Source organism: Ambystoma mexicanum, chromosome 7p (assembly GCF_040938575.1).
Source record: "Ambystoma mexicanum isolate Mex_15411 chromosome 7p, UKY_AmexF1_1, whole genome shotgun sequence".
In the NCBI taxonomy this organism is placed as follows: Eukaryota; Metazoa; Chordata; class Amphibia; order Caudata; family Ambystomatidae; genus Ambystoma; species Ambystoma mexicanum.
Window position 1 is genome coordinate 159,863,979 of NC_090939.1, and position 25,659 is coordinate 159,889,637.

General features: G+C 46.4%; 1 protein-coding gene across 2 annotated transcripts in view; it reads left to right on the plus strand.

Moving 5' to 3' along the window:
• Positions 1-25,659, plus strand: part of LOC138525777 (nectin-1-like) — a 71,854-nt gene that overhangs the window by 35,782 nt on the left and 10,413 nt on the right. The window contains exon 4 of one of the 2 annotated variants that reach the window (XM_069635979.1): positions 25,378-25,506. The exons of the other annotated variant lie outside the window; for it this stretch is intronic. Within the exon in view, the coding sequence (XP_069492080.1) occupies positions 25,378-25,506 (129 nt within the window). The remainder of the gene's footprint in view (positions 1-25,377; positions 25,507-25,659) is intronic. 2 annotated transcript variants of the gene reach the window in all.

The following is a 25,659-nucleotide window of genomic DNA, read 5'->3' on the forward strand; positions in this document are numbered from 1 at the left end:
ATGTGCCCTTCCCTAGGTGAGAATAAAGATATAAACTAGACTAGATACTCTACAAAGTGCTTGGATGCGTTGACGGACAAAATGAGTGCAGAAAATATACTATCCTATCTTGTCACTGATATGATATGATAAGGCATTTATAGCGCGCCTATACACAAGTTTTTCAAGGCGCAACGAGGCAAGGGAGGGGGAACAAAGGGAAGACAGAGACAACGATCCTACTAGGCCAAGTGACATTGAGATCATGCAAGTGCAGGGGAGGGGGGAAGGGGAGAAGTGCTAGGGGTGGTGGGAAGGGGCAGTACAGTACATAGGAATAACAGTAAAATAAATAATAACCAATAAATTCAATAAATAATAAATAAGTGCAGCCGGGGGGTGGAAAGTGCTGGTAGGGGGCTGTAGGGATACAGAGAACAGCCCCCGAGTGCAGGGGGAAGTGCAGGTGTGCAACTGGTGGGGAGGGGACCTGGGCAAAGAACAGAGGGTACCCAGATGACCAGTGCAGTTTCAGTTTCAGCCAGGAGTTCAGCAGGGGAGAGGAGGAGAGAAAGCAGAAGCAAAGAGAAAGGTCTTGAGGTGCTTCCGGAACCGGAGTTGGTTCTCCTCAAGTTTCAGTGAGGCAAGGAGGCTGTTCCAGAGGGAGGCCCCAGCCGAGGAAAGAGATCTACCACCAACTCGTTGCTTGGAGAAGCAACTGACCCTGAGGGAGTTGGAGGCGGATGAGCAACGGGCTCGAGAAGGAAGATATTTAGGAAAAGAAAGTTGAAAGTATTGAGGCCGTAGGCCCCAGAAGGCCTTGTGGACAATACAGAGGTTTTTTAACTTAATCCTCACAGCCACAGGGAGCTAGTGTAGAGATTTCAGTCCTGGAGAGATACGATCCCTGGACGTGAGGCCAAGGACATGTCTCGCAGTCCTGTTTTGGATGAGTTGCAGAGGGCGCAGTGTAGTTGCAGGCAGATTTAGAAAGAGGCTGTTGCAATAGTCCAGCCTAGAGAGAACCAGAGCTCTAGAGAAAGTGAGCTTCTGGGGGAAGGAGAGGAAAGTAAGAGTACCTCTGAGGAGGTGCAGCTGGTAGTGTGACTTCTTAGAGATGTGAGGAGAGAAGGAGAGTGTGGAGTCGAAGATCACCCTGAGGTTTTTAGTCTCACAGGTGGGAGCAGGAGGGGGGCCAAGAGAGGCTGGCCAGAGATGACAGGAAAGGAGGGAGCAGGTGTGCTGATGAGGAGAATCTCAGTATTACTGGCATCAAGGCAGAGATCATTGGCGGCACACCACTCCTGGATAGCAGACAGACAATCAGAGATGAGAGAAGGAGAGGAGGTGGCTGAGGGGAGCCTGAAAATGAGTTGAGTGTCATCCGCATAGCACTGAAAGTCGGCGCAGAGAGCAGCAATGCAGTTGGCAAGAAGTGCCAGGTATTGGTTGAACAGTCACGGAGAGAGGTAAGACCCCTGGGGAACACCACAGGTAGAGATAGTGATAGAGGAGAGGAAGGATCCAAGTTGGATCTGGGAGGGTCGATCGTAGAGGAAAGAGGTCAGCCACGCCAAGGCCTGATCGGTAATACCCAGGTTATCACGGAGACGTTTGAGCAGGATGGCATGGTTGACCATGTCAAAGGCAGAAGAGAGATCAAGTAAGATGAGAACACGGGTTGTTGGATCTTCTATAAGGATTTGCTTGACGCGAAGGGGAAACTTTGCCAGAAGCAAGTTTTTCTATTTGCTGGAAAGGAAAGTTGAGGCTTCACCAACTGAGTGCTCTCAATGATACCTCTTGTGATATTACGGGTGTAAATTGCCTCATGGGGCTGTGGGCTCTGGCAAAGTCGGAACAACATATTTGTTGCCTGGGCCAGACAGGTGTCTACAGCCAAGTGTAACCGCCTACCAAGGCTTCAGAGCGACAGCCGCAAGCTCCCTGAAGGCAGCAAATGGGGGAAGCTGCAGAGTTCCCTTCTTTCAAAGGTTCCGTGCCCCGATCTCAATGATAACCTATCTGACTCTCAGGCGCATATCATCCCTTTGTAACTTGACATTGGGCCTCCTTACAAGTTTGGCTGTATTCTGGTGGTAAAGACACCAGAAAACTGTCAAACAGAGTTACTGTTAGCGCCACATGTTCTGGCGGAATTACTGACGGATTACAAGTGTTGGTATGGCGGGGTTAGTTCCCATTTATGCAGTCCGTAGGACTCCATGGGGATTTCAGGCGGAGTTAACGCTGGCGGTAATTCCGCTGATTTTGCACATTTCTGCTGGTAAGGCAGCGTAATTACCTCCAGCATTTTGCTGGAGATGTTTCCTCTGTTTCACCACCCGAGTTGTAGTATGGCGATGTATTACCGCTGGTTTTTCCCCACACCACTGTACTTGTAATGAGGCCAATTGCAGTAATGCATATATGCAAGTTAAAAACATTGGCCTGAGGAATGCCTCAAACAGCTGCATGTGCCACAGTGGCCCAGTCAAGCTGACGAGAGGGTCAATATCCAAAAGGGACCAGCTGTGGAAAACACTGAAGATCCTTGGGAAGCAGGGCCTACTGTGCTGGAGAAACCTGGGAAAGAGACCTCAGGCACTGGACCCCTCTGACACACTGAAACCTTAAGATCACTGCAGTGTGAATGGCCCTTTGCCCTATTGAGTGAGAGGGCGGCTGGGACCCTTAAAGGGGCAATAGTAGAACGCACTGTACATCTCTTACATGAGACAAGTCATGGCAAGTGTACTTGACCCCTTCTATGCACATACACAAATGAACGAAAGAGAAGATAGAGGTAGTAGCGAGGGGAACAAGAGATCCCTGAGAGTGAGGAGGGCACCCTGACCTCTACAGTGAACCGGACACTATAATCCCAGATCAGTAACCAGTGTACCGCCACTATCCTTCTGGTGTGGATTACAATAGACAGCAGAGCACTTTACCCCTGTGTAGAGAACTGGGATGCAAATAAATAGTGGGAAGGGCAATGTATCCCTTATATGAGCCAAGCACTATGTCCCTTATTTGCACATGGAAAAATAGCAGTAAAGGAGGTGTAGGGGGTTGCAAGGGTACAAGAATTTAGACATTCTGATGGCACCCTGACCCCCACAGTAACCGAGGCACCATAATCCCGGATCAAGAAGAAGCGTTGTACCAGACACTATTCCCCTGTGTATTACAAATATCGGGCCAGGCGCTATAGCTCTGTGATGAGGAATTGTGTGGAAGAATCAGGTAGGGGCTATAGCCCCTAACACAAGGGACGGTTGCAAAGAGGTGGCTGATCGGTTTACCCTGAGACCGTGTTATGTTTCAGAGTCGCTAAGGGGACACCAGTATCTCCATGACTGGGAGATCCCCAACACTGTAGTGTTTGTACCAGCTTGACACTGGTTATGTAGTTCAAACCCAGGGAAGCTTTTCTGCTTTGTTTAGACACACTCCAAGTCTGATATACCTGTATCCTTTGCTCATCATGTTTCACCTAATAAAAGAAGTCATGTAGTGCCTGTTTATCCCCCACAGGGAGTTGCTTTCATACTCTAAAACGAGAGTGCATGAGGGATTTTCACACTGGAAGGGTTTTACCATTGGACTGCAACTTTTCTGGTTGCTAATATCATGGGACAAACACATTCGCGAGAATTTGTTTCTGTCTCGTTAAATCGATCATGCATCCATGCCATGCTGCCAGTTTACACCATAGATTGCCATCTATCCCAATCCCAGAGCCTGTCCGAGACCTTTCCCGGCCGGACCCTTTTCCCACTGGGTACCACAGAGAAAATTATTTCAGGCTGTTCTGCTGGATGGCTAATGACATCAAAGTAAGCCTGTCGATCGCGATTAGCCATCTTATACTGATATCGCACACTGTCGAGGTTTTTAGGAGATGTGGGCCATGGGGCCTTACTTACACTACCAGTGCAGTGCATCTTTCAGACCATTGACGTCTTTGGAGAACTTGCAAAGGGACCTGTTGATCATCATGATCACGGCGAAAGTAGACCGCAAATGCTTTAGCACATATTTTTATGCTGGAAGGGATGAAATTGTTATGAATTCAAATGATATGATATGATATGATATTTTATTTGTATCGCGCTCGTACACAAGTGTTTCAGAGCACGACTAGGCAAGGGAGGGGAACAAGGGAGAACACAAAACAACAATGATCTTACTAGGCCCAGTGACATTGAGAACACGCAAGTGCATGGGATAGGGAAAAGGGAAAAATTGCATAGAAGGGGGAGAATGAAAAGCAATAGCCGGGCCAAATGGCGTGGATGTAGTGCTCCAGCAGTACACGCTTTTAACGCACATCTTTTGATGGTTTGGGTACTAGGTATCACTTTGTTGGTATGTAGTGAGGGAATTTTGTTGAAATATCAAATTGTCTTCTCTAAACTGGGGGATGGAGAACATCAGATCAAGATTCTGAACAGAGTCTTTGGGAAACCGGCAGCGATGTTTGAGAGCGGTCTATGTGATTCTGAACTAGGCTGGGTTGTACGCATAGGAAGGGCACTTTAGAACATATGCCGTGGGAATGTTCCAAGATGAGTAGATTGTGAACAGATGTGACTAGCGCCATTAATACAGTTCTACGAATGGTCCTTGATTTCACATTTGATGCTCATACCAGGCAGGGAGACACAATTAGACGAGCTGTCATTTGCGCAGAAAGATTTGTGTTCAGAGCCACTACGATGGTGAAAATATGTATCTTGAAAGGGTGGAAAGCTCTGCAGCCACCAACTAGATTGGAATGGGTTCAAGAATTGCGCACAATGTCCTCGACTGATAGCGTTCTGTGTGGAAAACCTGTAAGATAAGTACTCTGTATGAAGATGTTTGGTCTTGTTTCCTAGAACTATTATGTTCCTGGGGGAGGAGGGATATAGGAGTGTTTTGTCGGATTCACTGTCATTTTGTACATCATGTCCAATTAATATGTTAATGACCAAAAAAATAAATGGATGGAAGAAGACTCAAAATGAGTCTGGAACCATAGAGTAGTGTGCAGAAAAAGAGGACCCTCCACAGATTTTTTTATTCAAAAAATAAAAAATGTTATTCTGTATCAAAAATTATATTGACAATACATTTAACAAATATTCTTTGATTACCCAATTCACCATCAAATCATACACAGTACTCCTAGAAAATCTTAAAAGAAGTATTTTTTCAACTAAATTAACTCCTAATGTCATACCTTCTTATAAGCATACACAAATGGTTGTAATGCGAGATTTTTTTAATCTTTGTCCCCTTTTTCTGCACACTACTGGTTTCAGACTTATTTTGAGTCTTTGGGCCTCAACACTTTCCGCCGCCCGATATCACAAGTTGCGGCAGAATGGTTACTCCCCATTCCTTGGAGTCCCATAACGGTGCCAGTGTTTCAGTGAGAAGTCTGCGAGAAGGGGCCTGAATTCCCGGCAGGTCAGGCCTGCCGGGAGTTCTACAGCCCCTACTGGCAGACTCCAGAAAAGGTGCTGATAGCAACGTTATTTCCAGACCGGAAAACTCGTAATGAGGCTTTGTTTGCTTATTGAGTCCGGGGCAAGACTGGTTCTGTAACACTATGGGCCTCATTACGACTTTGGAGGCAGCCATGCCCTTAATAAGGGCATGGCTGCCTCCAAAATCATGTCCGGGTTCCCTGAATGGGGAAATACCAGGCCATTCCGACTTTGGAGGGCCCGGTGTTTCCTCTTTCAGGGAGCCCGGACCCGGTCCTTTCCCATTCCCATTCGATCCCCCATAGGGCTCAATAGGAATGGGGAGGGAGCTAACAACGGGCCGTTAATAATGGGTCCGTTGTTAGCTCCCTGGTCCCCTCGCGGGACCCGCTATGGACGTCTGGTCTGGTAAAACCAGACATCCATAGCGGGACCCGCAAGGGAACTGTTAGGCAGAATCCTGTGCAGTGCCCTTAGGGACCACTACACCTGATTAAGACTACAGGTGGCAATACAAGTTTTACCTTTGGTACAAGCCTGTACTACTAAATTATAGTGGTAGCAGTAGCAGAGCAGCCAGGCGTATCTCAAGAGTATATGAGCAGTAGCAGAGTTTACACAAAGGGACCACAATTACTGTGACTCAAGCAAACACTGACTCAAGGTTTTAGGTAAAAAACCTATAAGTACATTTATTTTTAAACCATCAGTTATAAACACAACACCTCTATTAAACTTTAAACAAAACCACACGTTAAATATACTACAACTAACCAATTCACTTTGTACAGTAAGTCTCAAAGTAAGTACCCTGTGTTTGAATGAACCAGTGTTGTGAACATACACGATACCGCGGATATGTTTGCGATCACTTTTTGACAGTTTGGTCTACTAAATAAACGCGTATCCGTGACATGAAATGGAGGCAAAAATCACAGGCAATATTTAGGTTAGGCAGACAGTATCGAGAAACACTCAGAAAAAGGAGTTCAAAAGTCAAAGGGTCGGAGCCAGGTTTAGATGACGCCGGAGGCCTGTGCCGAAGATCACACCGTTAGACAGTTCACGATTCCGTATAGCCCAAGAGTACTTGAATATTGTCAATGTTCGGAAGCAAAAGTTATAAGAAGGAGGGGAGACAAGGACGAGCCTTGGGGATGAAGAAAAGGGGTTCACCCAGTTTCCTCAAGTAGATGCAGGTAGTTGCAGCAGCCGTCGATCTCTCCGCTTCTCTTCGGTTCCTTGTAGTTCCAGAGGCGACTTTGACTTCTAGCCCAAGAGACCTGCCTTTTATGCGCAAAACCCCCATTCACACAGCCTGGCTGTCAATCACGCAGCAGGTGGGTTGTCCAGCCGGGACAACCACCTCAGCCAATCATGGCGACTTGGGTTTCCTAGGATACCGTGTGCAGGGGGTGACTACACCCTTCCCTCACATTCAGCCCACCTAGACACCTAGGCGCCTTGAGGAGGGCTTCTCTGCAGAAGCCCGCCAAAAAGACGGTGAACAAAGAAGGCAAACCTAGTTTGCCGCGCAAAGTAAAACACAAGAAGGACTTTAACAAAAAGAAATGGCGAATAAACCCAACCGGAGCCAAAAGAAAGACGATTTGGTCAAGCGGGTTTATGTTCAGGCTAATATAATAGCCAAGAACAGTACCACTTTTATCTAATATAATCGCGGTAGAAAAGTTAGGGTAGATACCACTGCCACCAGCCAAGTCTAGATGTTAAAAGACCAAAACAATGCTCAGGGAGGTACAGACAGAAAAGGGGTACAGATTAGCCCTTTCCAGTACTCCATGTAAGATGGGGTGTACTGGGTCTGTGGTAAAAATTGACTATGTAAAGTAAATGGCAACTTTACTTTTCTCTGGGGGACAGTAGTCAGCCCCAGCGAAATGGAGTCAGAGGGAAGTCTAAAAGACAACCCTGGGTTACTACACTAAAGGTGCTGTGTAACCCATACAAGAACAGGGGCACCTGGAGTGGTGTGTTCCAGTGCCTAAGATCACACAATGAGTAAAAACACCAAACAGGCCAAAACACATTTAAGAGTGGAAAAAGATGTACACTCTTACCAGGTGAAGAAAATAAACTCCAGAAATCCAGCAAAGCTGCTGGAGGACTCACTAGGTGAGGGAAATTAACCCTAGAAGGAGAATTCTCCCTAACACTCGCCCCCTCCAGACTAAGGGACAAGAGGATTTAATCCACTCCTGGATGGATCTCATACCTCTAGTCGGTATAAACACCATAGAGAGACCATCAGCATTTTGGTGGTGACTTCCTGCTCTGTTTTCAATGTTACAATCAAAGGTTTTCCTTTGTAAGCTATATGACCTACACACCCTTTGAGAGACATATTTCTTTTTGAATCTATAGGGGATCTGTTTGACCAGTCCCTCAGAAGTTGGTACAACTCCTGGACCTGTGATAGGCTTTTTCATGGGGTCCTTATAAAGGATTCCCTTAGATCTAGAGTGGCCTCCAGGGTTCCTCACCACCTCTCTTTTGGGAGTAGGTTGGGTCTCGGGCCTCTTGGTTGGAGGGGCTGGGGACAAGCAAGGTACATGCTTTCCCTTCCTCTTAGATCTAACCTTACCTATTTTAGGAGGGTCTCTCCTAACAGTAGGATTTGAGTTGGAGTCTTCGGTAGAAGGTCCAACAGTCTGAAGGTTTTTGGCCTTAGACTTTTCTTTTCTGGTTTTCCACCAGTACTGAGAATTACCAGTTCTCTTAGGCCTAGAGAGGGGTCCAGTTGGTCTATCCACCTCTTCCGCAGAAGCAGGGGGAGTCAGAGACTTAAAAACTGGGGGAACAATGATGGAGCTTGGTTTGGGCTCCCATTTCCCTAACATACTAGCCTGAAATTTGCCTGGGTTAGAGGTCAATTTACTAACACCAGGGCTTTTAGTGGGGTTCTCTGTAGAGGTTCCCACAAGCTCAGAGTGGTCCCTTAAGGTGGCCTCTCTAGCCGATTTGGTTTGGTTCTGCTTCTCCATACTGGGAGGCCTGGGGGTACTGGATAATACTCCTAGAGTTTTTAGATCATTCCCCAACAGGACTCTCCCAGGCACCTCACTCTGAACACTGACAGGGATCCTCACTGTCATGTGGTTACACTGAATGAGAGCTGGTAGAATATGAACCATTTGGACAGGGCCTCCAGCAGGTTTGGTGGGGCCTGTGGGTACCTTAGCAACATCCTCAGCCTGAAAAATCTTTCGTCCACAACTGTTCTGCTGGCCCCACTGTCTCTCATGGCAGGGGTGTCCTGACCATTAACAAGAACACTGTCCACATAATACTCCCTAGAGTTTTCAGGAATGGAGTCATACACATCACTTTGTGGTTTCTTACCCAGACCCTTGGACTTTAAGGATACAGTTGCTTGAATAGCCAAAGGTTCTTCAGCCAACAAGTGAAAGTGAGCACTAGACATCTGTACTTCTTCCTCTGGGAAGAAGGCTAAGGAGGTAGTGCTTACCCCTGCAGGGTTACCCTTGCATCTGGGATCTCCTCTCATGTGGTCAGGTGACCCACAACTAAAGCATTTACCAAATGCTCTCTGGAATGGAGGTCTTTCCTGACTTACCTCTGGTTTGGCACCAAGAGGTACACTAGCCCTGTTTGGTTTCCATTGTGGCTTACCCTGGTTATGTTTGGGGACCCCTTCTGGATGGGAGGTATTGGAATTCCCTTGGTGGCCTTTCTTCAACTGCTTCCCCTCATCCTTCTTCTGAGTAGCCCCAGAATCCAAGTCAGCATCCTTAGCTAGGTTCCTAGGATCTATCTCCTTTGAATCAGCCAAGTGCTGTCTGAGATCAGGAGAGCAGACATCAAAAATAGACTCCAACATAACAAGATTCCTCAAACCTTCATAAGTGTTCACTTTGTAACCTTTAACCCAACCATCTAAGTTTTTCAAACAGTCACACACCCAGGTAGCCCAAGGGGTACCATCATGCTTTTTGAGGGTTCTAAACCTCTTAGGATACTGGGAAGGGGTCTTCCCAAATCTAGCTATTAATGCTAGCTTCACACACTCATAATCCTCTTTATCCTCCTCCCCCAGCTCCATTACAGCAACACTTGCAACAGGGGGAAGCCTAGAGAAAAGCCAAGGAATCAACTGATTTCCTGAGATACCTTGAATACCATGATTGTACTCAAACAGTGCTAACCAATCCAAAACATCAAGTTTAGTCTCATACATACCAATCATTTTCTTTGGCATATGGGGTCTCTTAGGGCTGGAAGACCTAGAAGACTCTGGGAGAGAAGCATTTTCTAGAGACAGTTTCTTCATTCCTAGTTCATGATTCAGCTCCATTTCTCTGAGCCTTAACTCTTGATGTTTCATGGCAGTTTGTGCAACAATACGTTTCACTTCTAATTCAAGTCTCATTTTCTCAAGTGCAATAAATTCAGGAGTAAGTGTAGGACCTGTGGGGGTCCCTGTGGACAGAGGTTGTGCATTCTGAGCAGGCAAAGGAGTTGTAGGGTTTCCTAGCAAGGACTCATCTACTTCTTCTAAATTAACACTCTCAGAATCAGAAACATCAAAATCCACATTGGCTGGAGGGGTAGGCCCTTCTGACCCACTCTCCGGACTTTTTTCCATTAACTTTGCAACCAGTTCAGACTTTTTCCCTTTAACAGAGAGATTCTTATCTCTACACATGGTTCTAAGAACCTCAGCAGTATAGAGTAAAAGACTCTCTTCAGTGTAGTTTTCCATATTTGACATAATTTCTCAGTTAAATATGTTTAGTGGTGTTAGCCTTGTGGTTAGTTGAACCCAAGCAATAACAGCACTCTAAGTGTAATCACTCTACTTCCAAATCCTCACCGCTGTACAACAGTGTTAGGCAGAATCCTGTGCAGTGCCCTTAGGGACCACTACACCTGATTAAGACTACAGGTGGCAATACAAGTTTTACCTTTGGTACAAGCCTGTACTACTAAGTTATAGTGTTAGCAGAAGCAGAGCAGCCAGGCTTATCTCAAGAGTATCTGAGCAGTAGCAGAGATTACACAAAGGGACCACAATTACTGTGACTCAAGCAAAAACTGACTCAAGGTTTCAGGTAAAAAATTATAAGTACATTTATTTTTAAGCCATCAGTTATAAACACAACACCTCTATTAAACTTTAAACAAAACCACACGTTGAATATACTACAACTAACCAATTCACTATGTACAGTAAGTCTCAAGGTAAGTATCCTGTGTTTGAATGAACCGGTGTTGTGAACAAAACACGATACCGCGGATACGGTTGCGATTACTTTTTGGCAGTTCAGTCTACTAAATAAACACGTATCCGTGACATGAAATGCTACCGGGGTAAAAACACACTTAGCACCTGAGATACCCAGAGGGAGTTGGAGGCAAAAATCACAGGCAATATTTAGGTTAGGCAGACAGTATCGAGAAACACTCAGAAATAGGAGTTCAAAAGTCAAAGGGTCGGAGCCAGGTTTAGATGACACCGGAGGCCTGTGCTGAAAATCTCACTGTTAGACAGTTCACGATTCCGTATAGCCCAAGAGTACTTGAATATTGTCAATGTTCGGAAGCAAAAGTTATAAGAAGGAGGGAAGACAAGGATGAGCCTTGGAGATTAAGAAAAGGGGTTCACCCAGTTTCCTCGAGTAGAACACTACCTTGTTTCCACGATGCAGCTGGAGCCCTGGCAGTTGTTCCTGTTGGTTTCCCACAGACCCACGATTCCTGGAGCTTCGTTGTGAAGGAGGACATCTGAAGGCGGTCTGCACCACACAGGGATGAAGCCGGCAGCAGCGACAAACGAAAAGGTGTGCTTCTTAAAAACAGGAGAGGCTCAGCAGGTGGCTATCCGGACCACTACAGCAGTGTGCAGCGATTTCGACCACGACAGAGATCTCTGGCTGAAGAAGATGAGCTGGTTATCCCCACCAGGCTCAAGGGAAGAAGACTCCGGACTGGATCTTCTCTTAGTCGTTGAAGGGTAGATAGCTCAGGACTGCAGCAGGGCTTCACCAGGACGGGGTAGTTGCAGCAGCCGTCATTCTCTCCGCTTCTCTTCGGTTCCTTGTAGATCCAGAGGCGACTCTGACTTCTAGCCCAAGAGACCTGCCTTTTAGGCGCAAAACCCCCATTCACACAGCCTGGCTGTCAATCACGCAGCAGGGGGGTTGTCCAGCCGGGACAACCACCTCAGCCAATCATGGCAAAGTGCGACTTGGGTTTCCTAGGATATCCTGTGCAGGGGGTGACTACACCCCTCCCTCACATTCAGCCCACCTAGACACCCAGGAGCCTTGAGGAGGGCTTCTCTGCAGAAGCCCGCCAAAAAGACGGTGAACAAAGAAGGCAAACCTAGTTTGCCGTGCAAAATAAAACACAAGAAGGACTTTAACAAAAAGAAATGGCGAATAAACCCAACCGGAGCCAAAAGAAAGACAATTTGGTCAAGCGGGTTTATGTTCGAGGCTAATATAATAGCCAAGAACAGTACCACGTTTATCTAATATAATCGCGGTAGAAAAGTTAGGGTAGATACCACTGCCACCAGCCAAGTATAGATGTTAAAAGAGCAAAACAATGCTCAGGGAGGTACAGACAGAAAAGGGGTACAGATTAGCCCTTTCCAGTACTCCATGTAAGATGGGGTGTACTGGGTCTGTGGTAAAAAATGACTATGTAAAGTAAATGGCAACTTTACTTTTCTCTGGGAGACAGTAGTCAGCCCCAGAGAAATGGAGTCAGAGGGAAGTCTAAAAGACAACTCTGGGTTACTACACTAAAGGTGCTGTGTAACCTGTAGAAGAACAGGGGCACCTGGAGTGATGTGCTCCAGTGCCCAAGATCACACAATGAGTAAAAACACATAGGCCAAAACATATGTAAGAGTGGAAAAAGATGTACACTCTTACCAGGTGGAAAAAAATAAACTCCAGAAATCCAGCAAAGCTGCTGAGGGACTCACTAGGTGAGGGAAATTAGCCCTAGAAGGAGAATTCTCCCTAACAGGAACCTCATAATAGGGCGGAATGGGATTAACGGCACCGGCACCATTACCGGCGCCGTTAATACCATTCCGCCCATCTTGTAATGAGGCCCTATATGTTATAGTGTGTATTTCAAAGGAGTCTCTTTTGATTTAAAAGGCGATCTGTAGCAACATACCACAAATGAGCTTCAACTGGCGGGAAAAGGCAAGGCAGATCAAACTGATCAATAGAACTTTTTGGACTCCAGAAATAATGTTTAAAAGGAGTCTTTGCGAATCCATTGCGGGCTCGGGGTTTAAATATGTTGAAGGGACGTTGGAACATATGATGTCAAATTTTAACAGAGTGAGAGTATTTCGGGTGGGAGTTGGATCATTGATAAAGTACTGGGAGTAGATTTAGAATACAATTGGTAAAAAAACACTGGTGGTAGGAGAAGACGCCACTCTGGAAGACCTAACTACTTCACAAATGAAATGGTTGTTCAGGACAGCAATGATTGCAAAGAAAATAATTCTGAGCAGCTGGAAATCAGATAAACCCCTGTCAAAAGTAGAATGGATAATAGAATGAAGTAATATGTCTTTGGTAGAAAAGGTGTTACTGAAACAACAAAATGAAGGTCATTTGCATGAGAAAATCTGGGGAAGAATTCTGGAATTTTCTCTGTAAGTGGCAGTGGTTTTACACCTGATCTTTCTATTTCTCTATGTGGGTTTGAGGAAGGGTGGGTGGGTTAAGGTCACATATTCTATAGCTAATTATGTTTGAACAATATATGAGAAAAATGAAAAAATAAAAATAAGAAAGAATAAAACTAAATAAATCTTTTGATGGTTTGGGTCCTAGGTATTGCTTTGGTTTATCTAGTGGAGCAACATCTAGTGATTTCAACAGTGACACATGTGAAAAAATGCCAATGAATGCCATCATTCTCTTCTCTGTTAAGGTTCTGTCATCTTGATTGTACTGAACATTCAGTGTGTGCCTTAGTTGCAAGTGGTTGACTCTGCTCTAAATGTAAGGGACAGATTCACAGATATGCCAGACTTGGGTGGTCATAGATATGCATGGACACCCAGAGAATGCCTATTAGGGACTTACCCTAGACCAAGCAAATATAAACACGTCGTAAAGTTGATGGATATCGCATGCATACTGGCAAAGAGAACCATAGCCATGGCATGGAAGACACCAGGAGGACCGAGGCATGAACGCTGGTTGAGAGAACTAGAAAGATGGACCACAGCCGAAACCAGAGCCTGGCAAGATGGAATCATCCCTGGTGGGGACATAGCGAGTCGCACCTTTGACTCTTGGAAAGCCCTCCTGCGAGACATACACTTCAGTGCAGATCATAAGCCCCCCTGATGAACTTTATTATTTTGCTATACCCGAACCCAAGCACTGAAACAGAGACAATGTCCCCTCGACCATTGCCCCCTTCACTTCCTGAGACATTGTACCCTTACCTGTAACCATGCCCATCTGAGTCGGATGAACCTTCCATATGTAGACTGTCATTGTTTAGTTTAGACGTTTTATTTTTGGTAACTTTGTACTATTTGTATGCACCTAATACAAATGCTAATGGAATGCGTTACAAAAAATGACCCCACTCTGGGGGGATGTAAACTAATAGGATGAAACGCATTTGGAGACAGTTACTGTTGGTTATTGTTTGGTTTTAATGTTCTTAAATTTGTGTTATATGCTATATGATGGCAACTATACATATTGATGGCACTATGTTATTTTAAGAAATGCCAATAAAAACATTTTAAAATAAACAAACTTGGGTGGACATGTTTTTTTTCTCTTTCTTTGTTAGTTTGGGGGTGGCACGGTATACCGGCTTCGGTATTAAGCGCATTATAAATGGACAATTATAGAGCCTTACCATCAAACTTTGTGCTTGAAGTTCCTTCCAGTATTTTTTCACAGCAGTCTTCTGAGATTTAATGACTTAATTGGAGCCGTAAACCTGCTACTGGTGTAATGAAAATGTCTTAACCAGCCACTCGGTTAATAAGCACTATGCATTTCCTTCACTGAAGTCCTGTTAAAAACAAGCATTGGCAAACCATCCATTTTGGCTAATGTATTCGTAATAGGCATTTGCCAGGCACTGCTACTAGATGCCAAGGTGCTCGCACCATTTTGCACCTGCTACCATCAATAGCCAGTTAATAGCACTACGGCAGCGACTGGCAAGTGCTTTCCCCATGGCTACACAAACGCCCAAACAGTTGGCATTGCCAATGCTTGTTTTACCTGATCATACGTTCTGTTAAAAACATCAATATATTATTATCACCTGTGATGGTGTGAACTTTCCTGCTGTCCTTTAGTCATGTCAAGAAGTTAATTGGGACATTTATGGCTGCACTTAACACATGGCATCCAAAATCTGTTGGCTTTGCAGATGGTTCTTTGTAGTGAATGGATACAGTTTGCCCTTATATGTGCAATGTTGATTCATGTCTGATTTAGCACGTTTTTAAAACAAATGCATACAATTGCACAGAATTTCCAATAAAAAAAACTCTGCACAAGTTGTATCATCGTCTTATTTAGTTCTCTGTCACCCTCTGTCTTATTCTCATTCACCTTCTCTCTGTCTCTTACCAATAGGACTCCATGGGGATGGGGACAATGGAAACACCGGTTCCGTCTATGACGGAGCCGGTGTTTCCATTTGCACCTGCAGGCGGGTGATGTAAGGACTCTTAATCAGCTGGTCCGGAAACAACAGTGGCAGCGGTTTTTCCGCCACTGTTCTTTCCGGACCGGCAGGGTCGTGAGGAGGCCAACTGTCTTTCTATCATCCCACTATTTCTCCATTTGCACTCGCTTCCTCTTTCTTTCTCTCGCTCTGTTTCACTCGGTGTCTCTCTGCTGCGGGTGAGAGTTAGTCACATTGTCAGGTGCACATTTGCTAGAGCCAACCAAGCCATTGTTGACCAGCAGCACAAACATAAAAGCAAGCATTGGCAGCGCCAATAGTTTGGGCGTTTGTAGTTGTTTATTGCATTTTACATTTAGCATGGAGGGAAGGAATGAGGAATGGCAGCACAGGAGGGAAGAAATGACAGCATGGAAGGGAATTAATGGTAGCAGTGGGGGTGAGAAAAGCACTCTGGGTGGGGAAAAAGAAATAAAAGGCAACGCAAGGAAAAACAAAAAAAATCCAATAAATGCAAGGTGGGCCAGCAACAGTAAACAGGAGCATTGTGCAACATTTGAAGGAAGGAGTGACATCACAAATGGAGAGATGGAGTACCAGTGACAGGGAAAAGTGGTCGGCGCAACAGCGCCAGGGGGGCTGATCCACAGCACAAAAGTGGCTGGAGCAACAGCGCTAGAGGGGGCAGGAGGGGAGAGTGCAAGGAGTGAACAGGGGAAGAACTGCTCAAGGGGGGCAGGACAGCAGGAGTAGGAAAAGTGCATCTGTTGGTTGTAAGTATAATTGCAGCCTTTGGTCATAGTTGTCCTATATTGCCATTTTGATCTCAATGTGATTTCTTACAAGGACATCTGTATTCTGTCCGTGGTACTGCACCTCTCCAATGAACCACAACCTGCAGGTGTCCTCACAACCTATTTTATTGGTGAGGTGCAGTACCAATGACAACATACATATGTCCTCAAATCACATTGAGATTGGAGAGGCGTAGTACCACTGACATCAGACAAATGTCCTCATAAGAAATCACCTTGAGATATCTCATGAGTACGTCTGTATCTTTTCAGTGGTACTGCTCCTCTCTAAAAAGTAAAATAAAATAAAATAAACAAGACCCAGAGAAATATGAAATTGAAATGGAAACAGGTTGTGAGCAGAAGAAAACATTTGTCAGTGGTAACGCACATCTCCAGTGAACTACAACTTACAGATATCCTCACAAATTATTTTATTTGCGAGGTGCAGTACCACTAACTACAAACAGATGTCCTCATAAGAAATCCCATCTGTATGTTGTCAGTGTTAATGCAACTCTCCAAAAATAAGCGCGTGTATGGTAAGAGTGTCCAGAAAGGGAAACCTACATCTAGCCCAATTATGCCCAGGAAGTAGCCCGGATATAGCCCAACTCCCTCTGGCTGCAAATAGAAAGATCACTACGCCATTTCAGCTTTGAAAACCACTATTTAATTACATTGGTTTAATGGACAAGAAATAACATTTAGTGTGTTGACCAATTATGCCACAGCATATCCAGTTGTCATGCCAACATCAGAATTAGCTTTCTGATACTCCTTTACTCTCTCTCTCGTCTCTGTAGCAGTGGTGTCGGTGATATGTTGGTGGCTGCACCTCCAGAATGCACAAACCCCAACAATTTGAACGGGGGAGTGCTTTTTTGTATTTAAAAGTAGAATGAGAGCAGCAGTGTCCAACGGACTCCGTGATGTGGGGTCCGGCTTGGTATTTGGAGACATATTGTCATTGTGTTTGTCCTGCTGAAATGTCACCCTGAGAGGGCATTGTCCATATTGTGGTGTCGGGTGCAGGCAGGCGGGTGCAGGCAGGTGCAGGGGCCCGACACTGGGTTAGGCCTAGCCAGGCCTGATGGCACAGCACGTCGCTGCGCATGGACAAATCACAACCGCTCGTGATGGTGCATAAACCCGGACTGCCGTAATTACGCCAGTTACGGTGATTCCTTTATTATTCCTTTTCCCCGCCCCTGTCACGTGACTGGCCAATCTCCGGCACGTGACACCACATTCCTTCCCAACTTGGAATGATTTTTCATAACACTTAACAACAACACATCATAACAGGTGTAGTCTATTCTAGTCTCTCGGGTTTCATCTGGGCAGGCTCACCTGCTGGTAAATTCCATCCACCACGTATCCTTGGAGGCAGGGCGAGGGTTTTGGCTTTTCCCTCAGGTTATATCGGGGATGGCTTCTCTCCGAATCGTCCGCCGGAGGGTTCTCGGGCTGGACTTCCAATTCTTGCTGGTGGGGTGTCCTTGGTTCTCTTGGCCCTTCATAGAGTCCCGGTGTCATTTGGCCTTGCGGTCTGCAGGGCGATTCGATACCTTCTCTCGCGGCTCTCGGGCTTTCTTTCCATAGCTCAGGCGGTACTTTTCTGAAGTGTGAAATGTTCCTTGTTACTGTCTCACTTCCCCTGGTGGCAGTGATCATGCTGTGGTTCGCAGCACTGACTGTCCAAGGCTAGAATCCAAAGTTGAGGGACATTTTCTTGGGGGTGGCTCGGTTCTTGACGATGACTGTGTCTCCCGGTGCTAGCTCCTGGTGGCTGATTCATCAAGAAATGCTCTCCTGTTCATTTTGTTTCTTTCTCTTGGCGTCTATGGTTGGAAGATCTGGCTCAGGCGTTACCCACCTGGGGTGTATGGGGAGTTCTGCCTCTATGGGCACTCCAAACATGAGTGCTGCTGGGCTGATTCCTGTCGAGGAGTGCGGGGTCTGCCTGTGGGTCCTCAGAAATCGATACACTGCCTTCAGCCATGAATGACCCCTTTCCTTTGAGATGCGGATGACTTTGTTAAATGACCCCATGAATCACCCGGCGTCACCGTTCGCCTGTGGCCATCCTGGGGTGATTCGTTTACGTCATACGTTGAGATCCTGGAAGAATTGGCGTAGTTCCTGGCTGGTGAAGGGCGGCCCATTGTCGCTTTTGATTTTTGATGGGATTCCGTGTATTGCAAATATCTTCTCCAATGCGAGTGTCATGGTCTCGGCATTGGTGGATGCCACGTGTTGAACTTCGGGATACCTGCTGAATTCGTCGATTAGGACAAGTAGGTAGCCTTCTCCAGCAATGGTGCAGTAATCAATACTGACAGCTTCCCACCGTTTGCTGCTTCTCGGGGCGCTGATCATGGGTTCTGGGTTCTCAGCTCTCTGGGTGGCTTAGCAGGCCGCGCAGGACCCCACCAGCTCCATCACTCGCTGTTGCATGTTGGCCATCCACATTCTGGATTTTAGGTATGCTGTTGTTTTCACGATACATTGGTGCCCGCTGTGGGCTAGTTTGAGGGCTCTTTCTTCTAATGACGTGGGTAGCACAATGTGGTGGCCTTTGAGTATTACCCCTTTGGGGGCTTTGGTAAGATTGTGGCGGATTCCGAACAGTGAAGAAGTTTAACTTGGGTGGCTGCGGTGCGCTGAGCCATGCAGGTGAGGAAGTTCTTCCAATTCCCTGATTGGATGGCGGTTATGGTGTGGGTTAGGATGGTGTCTGTCTCGTTAGCTATCTCTCGCAGGGTCAGAGCCTGTGGTCGGGCGTAGGCTACCACGTGGCACACATGTTCATCCGTCTCCCTCGCGTGGTGTTCTTCTTGATCTTTGGCGGACCGTGGGTGGCGAGACAGTTAGTCGGCTAGGTTGTCCGTCCCCGGTCGGTATTCCACCTCTATGTTGTAGACCTGGAGTTGCAGCATCCACTTTTCGATGCGTGCTTGTGGATGGGGTGCCGATCCTCTGAATATTGGGATAAGTGGTTTGTGATCTGAGAATACTTTTGCCTGTTTGCCCAGCAGGTATACTTTGAAGTGTCCGCATCCCCACAGGATAGCGAGGGCCTCTTTTTCTATGTGTGCGTAATTCTGTTCCGTTTTGGTTACCACACGACTGGCAAAAGCAATTGGGTGGACGTTTCCATCGTTGTCAGTCTGGGTAAGCACGGCTCCAAGTCCGACTGGGCTGGCATCGACTAGGAGTTCTGTATGTCTCTCGATGTCGAAAAAGGCCATTGTTGTGGATGTAGATAGAGTGTCTTTGATTTGCTGGAATGCTTGTTGGTGGGCAGGTAACCACTTCCACTTTTGGTTGTTCTTAGTTAGTTCGCGGAGGGGACTTTCAATGGTGGCGAGGTCTGGAATGAAACTCGCACAGTACGTTGCCATTCCCATGAAACTCCTTACTTCTGTGGCTGATAGTGGGGGCCTGGTGCTTTTGATGTCGCTGACTTTGGCGGGATCCGGCGACACCCCTTTTGCGTTGAAGATGTATCCAAAGAAGCTGAATTCTTCCTTTCCAAATTCGCACTTTTCGGTGTTCAGGGTCAGTCCGGCTTCCTCTAGCCTGCGTGGGACCACCTCAAGGCGCTTGATGTGTTCACCTTCGTTGGATGCATATACGATGATGTCATCGCTGATGTTCGTTGTCCCTTCCAGGCCGGTGAGGACCTTCCGAATTTCGTGCTGGAATACTTCGGCGGCTGACGATATTCCAAAGTTTAGTTGCTTGTAGCGCCGCAGTCCGAGGTGGGAGGAGAACGTAGTGATGTATCTCGACTCCTTGGCTAGTTTAAGTTGATGGTAGCCAGACCTAAGGTCAAGATTGCTAAATATGGTTGCCCCAGTTAGGTCAACAATAAGTTTGTCTATGATCGGTGTGATGTGGCGTTCGCTCCTGATGGCTACATTGGGGAGCCATCATGTCAATGCAGATTCGTACTGCGTTGGGTTGTTTGGGTTTTTTCGCGACCACCATGGGGGATACCCACGGGGTCGGCCTTGATGTTTTCTCTATGATGCCCGCTTTTTCTAGTTTGTCCAGTTCTTTTTCCACAGCTTCCCTCATGTGGAATGGTACTCGGCGATGGCGTACTGCTTTTGGTTCGATGGTGGGGTCAATGTGAAGTTTGATGGATCTGCCCCTTAGGCACCCGATGCCTTGGAATACCTTGTGATGTTGTTCTAGTAGATCGTCGATCTCCTTGCATTGGATGTTGAAGGCAAAGTGGAATAGTCTCAGCTTCTCGGCAGTTCTGCAGCTTAGCAGTGTTTCGCAGTTAGCATCGACGACGGAGACTCGTGCTTGGCACATGGGGCTGTTGTGGGCGAAGTCAGATCTGAATGACCCTTGTACCGGCAGAGGTTACTTGCAGCCGTATGCATATAGTCTGACCTTCCTTTCGTGGAGTTTGGCTTTGGGTGAAGTTTGATACTGGCATTACATTGACGGTTGCGCCCGTGTCTATGACCACGCGCAGTGGTTCTCGGTCAGAGATGACAGTGCATGATGACCTCTTTCGTTGTCTGGACCGGTGCGGCTCTACGGCCGAGATGAGGTGTACGCGGTGCACTCGTTTGCTGGATTTTCCCCTTTTATCTTGGTCCCTTCTATTGGGGGATGTGCTGTCCTCACTGTCTTCGCTTTCACTTGTGTCTGGTGATCTCTGGTGTGTTCTACTGCTCTCGCCCTCCCTTTCTTGCCTGGTTGGTGGGGTGTTTCTCAGGGAGCGAATTTCTTCCAGCGTTTTTGTGTCTGCTGCGGTGTTTGCTCTCGACCGCTTCTGTTTGGTGGGTTTAGGCAGACTGCTGCGTAGTGGTTAAGGTGGTTACATTTGCAGCATGTCGATCCCCTTGCAGGGCAAGACTCTCCCCTGTGCCATGGGCCACCGCACCATTTGCATGCATTGTCTCTCCCTTGCAGCGTTTGGGGTTTAGTGGTGTTTCCTCTTCGCTCGCCTTGTTCTCGGGTGTTCTGGTGGCTCGATATGGCTGCAACGTCTTCCGTTGGTTTCGGGTTGTCAAGCGGGAGTCTTTGTATTGCCGCCTCGATTACTGCCACCTGGTCTTCTGTTTGTTCGCGCAGGCGTGCCATTTCTAGGATTCGGGAAAGGCGTACATTCCTCTCCGATAGGATGGTCCTCCTCAGTTTTTCAGATGAAATTCCATTTATGATTTGAAGACGGATGGCGAACTCTTCGTTGGGGAACTCAAAGCTGACTGCCATTTCGCGTAGACGTTCGTGGAATTTGTCCACTGTCTCGTTTTCACACTGGCTATGCAGAAATGAAAGCATTCATAGTCCGGATTGAGGTCAGGCCTGAACATGTTGGTGAGTGCGTTCTTTGCAGCGTCATAGTTGTTTGCGTCTCTGCGGTCGGGATCGCGTTGAACAGGCGTAGTGCTGCCGCTCCGATATAGAGTAGAAGAAATTAGCGTTTCTTCTTCGCTAATGTGATCTCCCTTGCATCGAGGTGCATTTCAAATAGTTATAGCCAGATCTCCTACCGAATGGCTGCTCCTGTGGTGAAGGGGTCAAAAGGACGCATGAGGGTGGTTAGCGCTGGGTCGGGGTGATCTGGGTTGGTATTTCTCCCTGCTGACAGGATCGCACCTGTCCTTGAGGGGCTTGTCTCAGCGCTGAACATGGTTGGCGCTGTTGTGTTTCCCTCGTGAGAGATGGGAGGTAAAGCAGTGTCCTTCTTGGCTTGATTACACTCACCAATGTCCCGGATTGGTGCTTTTGTGCATTTGTAATATCATATGATAGTTCCAGCCTTGTTTCCTTGGCCTGTGTTGTTTGGGGACCTTGTTGCTTGCCGTGACTGCTTCTGTGCTTCCCAATTAACGTTGTGGCTTGAGAACGAGGTTCTGTTTCTTCCGCCATTTCTGTTGACAGCTTTGGAATGTTGGGGGTGTGGAAGCGAGGCTCCGCTTCCTTGTATATTAGCTGGCCGTGTGTTAGAACATTGGAGGTATGAGACTGAGGCTCTGCTTCCTGGAATGTTACGCGGCCTCTTGTTCCTCGCGTGTTGATATGCCGCTCCGTGGGGCGTTAGAAAACCTCTTGATGGCTCAGCGCGTCGCTGCGCATGGACAAATCACAACTGCTCGTGATGGTGCATAAACCCGGACTGGCGTAATTACGTCAGTTCCGGTGATTCCTTTATTATTCCTTGTCCCCGCCCCTGTCACGTGACCGGCCAATCTCCGGCACTTGACACCACACATATGATGGGAGGTGAGGGTGACGCTGATAAGCTCTGCAGGGGTGCCAGGGTTCTGCAAACATTGTAAGGGACCAGAAGACCAACCTGCAAGTTCTACCACTGTGTTTATTTTCTATTTTTTGCTCATTTCTTTGTGTCCATACTGTGATAAATGTGGGTTCCACAGCTGTTCACCAACCAATTAGTGGCCAGCATGCAAAATTAAACATTGACTTAGTGCTCATAATTGAAACAGACCATCAGTTTTAATCTAAGCATTACCCTTTCCAAGAAGCAAGGATCTTTTGAGAGAAAACATGAAGCTACTAAAAAAAGAAGCTACTAAAAAGGAAATTATTTAATTGTACTAACATTATAAACTGGCTCCACTTAAATATAGAGCAAGCACATTAGCAAAACCAAAAAAACCCATATCAGTTATTTTCTAATAGAAGGTTATCATTCCAAGATTCACAGTCTGGTTCATTCCTATTGCACTCTTTCAAAATACCCCGACAAGAAAAGCAAAGGGGCCAAATAGCATCTCTGGGGGTTCCTGTCTTTGTTGCGTAATATCAAAAAATATTTTGGTAACTTAACAATGGCCACATATCTTTATATTGGACACATATGTCTCTGATAAAATTGTTGTCTGCCTGAATTAGTAAGTACTTAATTTACACTGGGCTTGTTACTCATTTCATTTTTTACAGCACTCACCTTAACATTAAAGTGTCTGTAACAGTTAACCAAATATACTCCTTCAGATAGCCTCAGTTTTTGGATGTGAGACTAAAACATCTGCAACATTTGTCACTTCAATAGGTTGCCCTGTTTCTCATTTCTACAGATAGTGTTTCCCCACCATATGAGGGGCGCCTCACAGAATTGTATATGAGGAGGTGCTGTGTCTCAGAGTAACACTTACTGGGCATGCATATGATATGGCCCTGTACTCACAGACATCCTTAGAGAATTATAAATGTACGATGTTTTGTTTCTTCATTTGAACTTAAAGTATTTTTTATGTTTTCCTTACTTTAATTTCGAAATGAATTTCAGAGGAGAAACAGGATAACTCTTTTTGGATAAACGGGGAAGTCAGAAGTAAACTGGGGTATCCAATTCTTCAGCCAGCAATGAGAGCACTAGATCCCAACTCTTTAAGAGGGTGCCTAAAGACGAGTTGTTTTGTTTTGGCACTATATAACTGTAATCACTGTGACAATTCATCAGATATTGCCAGTTCTCCCTGAGGGGGAGCCCCCCTCCATGAGGCCAGGGAGGTGAGGCTGCTATCCTACAGTCCCCCTGGAGGTGGTACAATGCGGGAGGATCTCATGGGCTGGGACTCCCACCCCCGCCCCCTGCAGAGAAGGACGAACACCTGGGTAGAATTAGGCACAACATTCCAAACCTAACCTTTCCAAACCCTATACTATCTTTTTGCCAACCTCCACTTGCTAGCACTTCTATTTGCTATTACAGCATTTGACCATTTACTGACCCCTATACTGAGATAAAGAAGAATCCCTGGGAGGCAGGTACTAACACAAAGAAGATGCACAGATGTAGGAAGAGAACTTCTGGGAGTGCAGAGGAGCATTCTAGCCTTTCAGGAAGAAACATGGACTTTAAAAAGCAAAGAGGGACTTGACACATCGGCAAGCTGTCGCCGGAACAACAGCGTTCATGGAAGTTGTTTGGCACTGGAGTTTCAAAGGGCTGGAGACCAGGACACCGTCGAAGGAGGATATGCGTCTATACCAAGTCTGACACAAGACCCTGCAAGAAGATGGCAAGGCAGTAGCATGGCCTCCAGGAGGAGCTGAACCACACAGTCCGAAACAGGTACTCATACTGCAAGGAGCCAAAGACCGCAGAGCCGCATCGGAAGATGCCGAAGACCACGACCAGGCCAGTGCAAATCCCCAGGAGACACCAGAGAGTGGCGGAAGCATCCCAGTAGGTACAGGAGAGAGTGGGCGGACCAGTGGGGGCACAAGAGGGTCCTGGCAACCAAGTATCGGCACATGGGGAAATAGGGGAGGCACCAGTCCCCTAATTTGAAGGGAAGTACGAGGGAACTTTGCATGAGAGGAAATCTTCCTTGTGTCAATGATAGTACCAAAATCACTGACCACCAGAGAAGGGTCAAGAAAAGAAAATTTGACTTTTGCATTCGAGGATGCCTTCCTTGCGTTGGTGGTAGCCTCAAGGCCACAAACCATCAGAAACTATCAGAAAAGGGGCAAGGACCCCAACAATGGGCTAAGTCAAAGAAGAGGTGAAACTAGCATTCGGTGTTGTAGGTGTGGAGCCTGATATGGAGAGGACCAGGTGTATGGAGACATTCCACCTCATTGTGAAGAACTGAGTGCAAGATACCAGGAGAAGGGAGTCATTCTCCTGTGTCGGGAATGGCAGTAAAGTCCAAGATGGCCTGGGAAAGGGAGTCATTCCCCCAGGCTGTTTGAAAGAACAGGTAACTGAAACCGGCACTATGGTCAAAAAGGGGCCTGGGAAAGGGAGTCATAACCCCAGGCTATCTAAACGCATACATCTGGAAAAGGGAGACATTTTCTTGACCCACCAAGAGGGAGCACCAGAGTGTTTGGGATTCTACTGTCATGGAAAGTGAGCCAGTATTGTCTGGACCATTACTAGCAGGGCATGGGAGCTGTTCCCCCTGACAACCTGTGAGACACAAGACTGTTTTGAACTGAATAGAACTGTTACAACAAACCAGGAACATGAACCAAGGAGAAGGGAGTCATTCTCCTGGGATCATCCAGCATGATACTACTTTAGTTATAGTTTCCAGTGTCAGGGTCATAAGCAAGGTTTTCATGACACAGGACGGTAGACATTTTGTGTTGACAGAAATACTGACGTCACCTTAGATATTTTAGTTGCAGCAGTGAACTCCCCCCCCCATTCACAGAGGAAGGGATAGGTAGGTTTTCTTTTCTCTTTTTCACTGGATAAAAGTCTTTGCCCACACATATGTCACCTTTGTGCCTGTCTCCTCCTTCTGCACTGTTACATCACTCACTCTAACACTTGCTCATTCATCAGATTCAAGGCAGCTTCTGTGCACTGCTATTTGCCTGGGCATTGCTCCATTGTTCAGTATGTGCCTGCATTTTCTATAAATCAGAAGACGTATTTCTCTGTCATTAACTCTTTTGAATGGTTTTGCTCTGTTCAGAAGATGGGAATTCCACATCATTTCCAGAAGGGGCCATAGCATTGATAGTAATTCTGGTTCTGCTCTGTCTGCTGGGGTTTACTATTTGGAAGAAGTGCTCTAAAAGACAAAAAACAGTGCACTATTTTGGTAAGTAGTTTCCTACATTTTACATCAAATGCTATTTAAGTTAAATGGTATGTGGCGTGGACTTTAATTGTGTCTGCTTTAAGTACTAACGTGCATTAAATCAGATTTCTAATACCAAGCCAATTATGCTATTATAATAAAGGCCTATTCCAG